This window comes from Rhea americana, unplaced genomic scaffold, assembly GCF_003343005.1.
Source record: "Rhea americana isolate MKP2758 unplaced genomic scaffold, rheAme1 scaffold_294, whole genome shotgun sequence".
Classification (NCBI taxonomy): domain Eukaryota; kingdom Metazoa; phylum Chordata; class Aves; order Rheiformes; family Rheidae; genus Rhea; species Rhea americana.
This window is the reverse complement of record NW_028186417.1, coordinates 911994-918655: the sequence shown is the minus strand read 5'-3', so window position 1 is coordinate 918655 and position 6662 is coordinate 911994. Positions and strand designations below refer to the sequence as shown.

The 6662-nt window shown below is 47.3% G+C and overlaps 1 protein-coding gene across 1 annotated transcript in view; it reads right to left on the bottom strand.

The window, feature by feature from the left end:
• The window catches only part of BMP3 (bone morphogenetic protein 3), a 19830-nt gene extending 19468 nt beyond the window's left edge, over positions 1-362 (bottom strand). Inside the window, exon 1 of the mRNA XM_085309239.1 lies at positions 2-362. Coding sequence (XP_085165365.1) covers positions 2-347 — 346 coding nt within the window. The 5' untranslated portion in view covers positions 348-362. The remainder of the gene's footprint in view (position 1) is intronic.
• Between the last annotated feature and the right edge of the window lie 6300 nt (positions 363-6662).

The window sequence follows — 6662 nt, the reverse complement described above, 5'->3', positions numbered from 1 at the left end:
GTGTTGCCCTGCCGGAGGTGCAGCGCGGGCGGCGCTGCGGGGTCCCGCGCTCGCGGGGCCGCCGCCTGCGCGCCGCGGCTGCCGCTGTACTGGTCGTAGAGCCGCAGCATGTGCTCCGACACCTTGTCCCCCGGCTGCAGCCGCTCCGGCCGCCGCCGCTCCTCCTGCTGCCGCTGCCCCAGGCCGTAGTCACCTGCCGCGGCTCTCGCCCGGCCGCCGCGAACTCCTCCCGGGGCCGCTCGTCTCCTCAGCCCGACCCGGCGAGCCTTCAGCACGTCCCCCAGCGCCAGGCACAGGCAGCCCCAGCCCAGGCACAGGCACAGCACCCAGCGGGCCGACCCCACCATCCTGCCCCTTCCGACCCCGCCGGGCGGGCTCCGGAGCCCCCCTCGAGCCCGGCCCGCAGGCAAACGGGCGGGACCGAGACCCCCGGCGAAGTTCGCTTCGGCGAGATACAGCCCCCGAGGGCGGCGGGGCGGAGACGGGGCTGCGYTGAAAGATCGCGGATGAGGTTTCCTCTTTGGAAAAAAGAAAAAGGAAAAAAAGTGGGGAGGAGAGCGCCACGGTGTAAACCGACCGTCCTTCCCGGTGCTGGCAGCGAAGGTGTTTATTTCCCTTCCCGCGCAGGTTGTCTTTTGGCGAGAGGCGGAGGTGCTGCTCCCAGTGCGGCTGGATGCTCGTCCCCTGCTTTGACTGGTGCAGGCGCAGCCCGGGTGAGTTTTTGTGTGCGTGTGTGGGGGGGGAGTGCGTGTGCGTGCGTGAGTGTGAGTCTGAGTCCCGGCTCTCGGGGCTGATCTGTGTAATCAGCAGCCAATCGCACCGCCTTCTTGTTCGGCTCCGGCTGCAGGCGAGAGGCAAAGCGAGGGGGAAACCACCACCCAAAGGAAAACGCGCACGCACACACACACACAGTCAGAGGGAGAGCTGGCTCTTCTAATTCAATCACTGGCATCGACTGCGTCCCGAGGGCAGGAGGGGATAAGGTGGTGGGATGTTCCTCTCCCTACTTCCACCCGGCCTCTTCCACAGGTAGAGAAATAAAAAGGTTGCAACGAAACAAAAATCATCAATCAAATCACATCCATTCTCCTCCTGGTGAAAATCTCAGGTCTCGGCTGGGCTCTGAGCACCATGGCTGGCAGGTGGAAGGGATGGTAACTGGGCTGCGCTGGGCGTTGAGCCCACCTCTGCCCAGGGCCAGCCCTCCTCAGTGGCACTCTGCTTCCTCCTCTGCCCCCCTCCAACCCAGCCAGGGCTGGCCAAGGGGTCCCCAGCAGGCTGTAGCATGTGGGCAGGGACGGGCACCATGCACCAGGCAGGGAAATCCTGCACATCAGGACTCCTTCGATACAACAGGGCACAGCAAGACATTCCTTCCTCGCTCAGAGGATTTCACGTGCCTCCCGCATTTGTTGCTTTTCACCACCAAAAGGACGGGAGAGCCTCACCCCTTCCAAGCTCTGCAAAAGCAGACAACCCTCCATCAGATGTGTAACACTGTCCCTTTCAGAAAATACACTGCAGCTCAGAGGGTGCCTCACATATATCTGGTGAGGGGAAGCCTCTGTGTGTTTTCCAGGTTTGTAAATACCTGTAAAGCTCACATGTGGAAAATGACTAGCTTTCCAACCTTAAGAAGGGAAATAAAATTACCTTGTAGTCAGCATATGAGCTTAACACACAGTATGTCTAGCAGACTAACGATGTTTGTAGGCTAAAATGCATGAAATTTGGTGTTTCATTTTCAAAGAGTTTTGAGGCATCCAATCTGCCATACACATCTAAAAATATTACACACATACGTACACGGACACACACAATTTTAATAGTAATGCAAATAGAAAAATTAACTTTACATTTCAGCTCTCTGTAAGAAACTTACATTAGTGCAACATAAAATTTGGGCAATTCAATATACAGAAAATTGAGGTGTGATCAGGTTCTTGGACAAAAATAATAAAATCAATGTAGTTCTCCGCAAGAAGGAAACAAAATGATTTGAACTGATATCTGAAAAATTCAGCCCAAGTAGCCATCTCTGACTTATAACCATGACTGAATTTTCAGTCCCCAAAGAAGAATCTTTGCACAAATGAAATACTGATTGAATGCAAGTGCTATTTCTACTTTAGTTACGTTATTTTCTAATGGTGAGAAACATCATAAAAAACTTTTTAAATAAAACACCAGCATAACCCAAGTCTCTTTTAAACTTACAGTGCCAAATAATTGGCCATGAGAATGTAATCTGTTTTGTGTGTCCAACAAATGAGAGATCTTACACACTGCAGGCTGACTTTTGTGGTTGGAGCACTGTAAATTGGGAATGACTTCAGTAAAAGAGAAAGRTTCAGAGACAGCACATGCATGTCACACAGTACTTGAGCAAAGGCAGATTAGAGAAGAACTAACCGAAGCTCAACATGGAAGCTCAAGCACAGTATTGCTGTGCTTTTATTTTAAATCTTTTAAGGCTTAGCATAAAGCATGGTTTATGCAAAATTAATTCAGAATTTGGCTCCCAAAACCTTGCTCCACCACCTGCCTGCAGTTGTTTAAGTTAGGTGTCTAAAACAGAAAGTCAGCCCCRTACAATCCTGTTTCAGTCAGTGAAAAGAAAGAAGACTCTTGGGTTAAGGGAGAGAGGAAAAAGTGACTTCTCAGAGCACTAGGTTAGGTGCCTTCTCTGAATCTCTCCTTGTAGACTGCCATTGTAGTTCTTTAAGAATGCTGCAGAAGCACAGATTGGGTTTCAAATATCCCTTGCTTTACAAATTGTCCCCCAGATAGAGTGGGATTCTCATCACATGCAGTTCTGAAGCTCCCAAAGTTAAAAATATCCTTAGGTCAAACCAGACATATGATTTTACATGCCACAGCACCGTGACTGCACAAAAGAAACTGAACTAGCACATGTAAGTAGTTACTCCTCATTAGTAAACAACGGCTGGCAAACTCTCAGACCTGGCATCTGAGATAACAGTGCTTCTGCACCTTTCCATTATTTCTTTTCCATTTCTTGCATGAAAGTACTGCAAATCACTAGCAAGTTCAGCGCTGGTAAGAGAACAAAATTCCATCTGCATCTCAGAGAGCTTAAAGTTTAACCCCACAGGTTTTGAAATAGTTACCTTGACTTACAAGAGAAGACAGAGGCCCCTTGAAGCCATATAACCGTACTGGTACCACGTGCAATGGCRAAGCTGCGTTCCTCGCCTTGACAGAGGGGCATGGCACTTCCATTATAAATACCAGAGAAGTGATGGCACCCACAGGCCCAACCTGAGAAGACTGGATCTGACAGGGATTTTTTTTAACTGCAGATATCACTGAGAGACATTACGGACCTCTCAAAGTGCCACTGAAACCACCCTCTTCTCTTACAACCAGGAGGCACATTCTCCTTCTCAGGCTTTGGTAAAAAAAATCTGAAAAAATCAAATTCAATGGGTTATTTAGATAATAGTCAGATTCCAACTGCTCAGCAACCCTATAATAATGTGTTTGCCTGTGTCATTTATGGGATGGAAGGGGAAGTGGAAAGAAGTAATTCACAAGTGGATTGGGACAGTGGTGGAATGGGAAAAGGACATGGTGTGATAAACGGATGGTTGCCTAGCTTGCTTGGCACAGCTACACTACAAGCCCAGGTGAAAGACCTGTGCAGCCAGTATTGCCAAACATGAGTGGGTTATTCTGTTGCCATACCAAATCTCAGTAGCAAAGAGAAGAAAAAGACTTAAAACAGACCAACACTATTAAGAATTTATGTACCTGAATGATACACTTAACTTTTATTTTATCTTTAAATGTTCCATTAATGTGTGATTCCTCAATGATTTGTTATCTCTGCAGTTTTTTGGGTAGCAATATTAATGTATGGACATTGCTTTGCATTTTTCAGTTATGAACCACCGCTAACTTTTAGCAACATAGCACCAGGGTCAGTGTTAGCCTGCTGGAGCTCTGCCAGGAGGGGTGSGGGCTACAGCTTCCTCGGTCATCTCACAACACGGTGCAGATACCAGGAGGGTCTTTTAGGTACCATGCCAAATGTGGGAGCTGCTTCCCTCTGCCTTTGTCAGCAGAGAGCTTCCTTCCCTGCCGGCAATCTTCCACCTGCTGCCTGTGTCTGCACTCCACCTCTTTTTGTTGCTTTCTTTAGAGGTACATGGACAGGCATAGGATGCTGAAGAATCTGCCCTTGTTCTGGTCATTTCAAAACCATGTCCTCGTTCTGAGAGAGAGCTGTGCCGTGAGGGGACGGATAACGAGCCTATGGCCTGCGCTAGAAGTGACTGTGTTTTCACAGATGAGATATTCCCTTGTGCAATATTCCTGTCCTCATGAAACCGGCAGGATGGTTTAACACTACTATCAGTATAAGCAGACTCCAAGCTTGTAATTCCAGCATGTTCCCTCATGCATGCTAAAATTACTCCATGATTCTACAAATTCAGGCTTACCATGCAGCACTGCAGCAACTTACTAAACAAAACTAGACCCTACCCTGAACTGAGAGGACTAATCTATCTGTTTGGGAGGGTTTAATCTTCATGACCTCTCTGGTTTGTGAGCTTTCTGCTGTGACTGGCCAACAAGAAACCTGCTAATCCCAACCCTCAAGGTCATTTTGTGGTACGACCGCCTCAGAACTGGCAACTGTCCCAGTATCACTGACTTGTTCCCCGTAAGGCAATGCACACACAGTAAAAACTCTATAGGTGTAAGGCTGGACAGTGATGCTGCACCCGAAGCACCCAGTCTACGCAGACATTCCTCGCTCTCACCGTTCTGTGTAAGACACTATCACAGGTGGGGCCTACCAATCCTGGTCTAGCAAGTAATTGAAGTTTTGGCAGGAGAAAGCTGCGTCCAATTCAAACTAAGCAGATAGAACTGGTGAGGCTGATTTTCTACCCATCTTACCATTACAATTTTGGAGCATGTATTAAACATGCACTCACTGCTGTACAGACTATATTCCTGGCTACAAGATTGCATTGTGGCTCTTGATTCACACAGCTAGTACACTGCAAAGACAAAAAAAGGAGGTACCAGCCTTCACCGCAAGTCAAAGCATTATTAAAGTGGAACTGGATTTTTTTTTTCAAAGCTCCTCTGCACTGTTAAAGCAGAGGTGCAGCATGATGTGTCAAATTGGAAGTCAGTGGACCGTGACTCTCAACTGCTTCAGRTACTTCTGGAATTCTCTCTAAATGGGACCACCTTAAGCACTCACAATTATGAATGGTGCATACTTACAGGGAATGTGACGCTTCACTGTAGGTATCTACATATTAGCTGGGTACCTGTGTCCTCAGTTCAGTCAATACAAGGACARGAACCTAAAGAGCTATTCACCCTACAGTAGACATTTGGCCCGCTGGCTTTTTCTCCATGTACTTGCAAACATATTTTTGGGAGCTGTACTGCTGGGACTTTCAACTTCAAAAGCCAAAGGAATATTCTTGAGTCAGATCATGAGCCCCCAGGATGCTTCTTCTGTACCCTTCTTCTTCCAGGACAGCAATGTGAATACTTGTAAAAGAGGCTCTCCAAATGAATGCCCACTTTTTAAAATACGGATCTTGGCCCACAAACAGCAGTCACTGCACCTGAAAGCAGTATCTGAACTGCTGATAGCAAGGGGGAAAAATTTCTTTCATCAKCTGATGACTAGTCAGCACTACTGGGTTCCACACTTAATGGCCTTTGAGGAGCTGTCAGAAGCAACTCTGCTATCCTGTCAGGCATGATTTGTTTTCTTTCTACCTATCAATATTTATTGCTAGGATATGGACATATTAAAACATTGAGAGATTAGCAAAAGGATTTGGCAAAGGGAGAAAATGGTATACTTTAAAATGAAACACTTTAGTTTAAATAAATTGTGGTTGGTTAGGTTGGATTCTGACTACATCCCCATCTGAAATTCTCCATGGGCACCAATGAGGGCTAAGAAGAAACCTGTGGTTTGGTTTTCAGTAGATATTTTGACACTAGTGCTACTTCTAGAATGCAAATGTAGTTCTGCAGTTTTTTTTAATACACTCTGCAGCCTGAATCCTGCTCCAGGTGAAGCAGATGGGTGATCTAGGCTGGATGCAATGACTGGCCAGGTTTCACAGGGCCAATGCTTAATAACAGCATGAAGTCCGCATTTGCTAACACATTTTGCTGAGTTTCTTTCTCTGAAAAAAATAATACTAATTTGAGGCATCAATTTCACCTGCTTCCAAGGCTGTATCATGCCTGACCCACCTGACTGCGTTTTGTGATAAAACACCTCGATTTGTGGATAAGGGAGATGGATGGAAAACATTTACCTTGACTTTAGCAAGGGTTTCAGCACTGTCTGCCGCAATATTGTTGCATCCAAGTTAGGATGTTACTGTCTGGATAGGTGAATGATTAGCAGGGTGAAAATCCAGTTGGATGGTCGGGCTCAGAGGCTTGAGGTTAACATATTCTACCCGGAGGCCAGTAGCAAGTGGAGGACCCAGGGGTCTATCCCATACTAACATATTTGTCAGTGACTGGGAGGACACAGTGGAGTGTGCTTCTGTCAAGCTTCTGGCTGGCATCTAATTAGGGGACCAGTAGATGCGCTCAAGGGCAGGGCTGCCATCCAAAGGGACCTAGGCAGGATGGAGGAATAA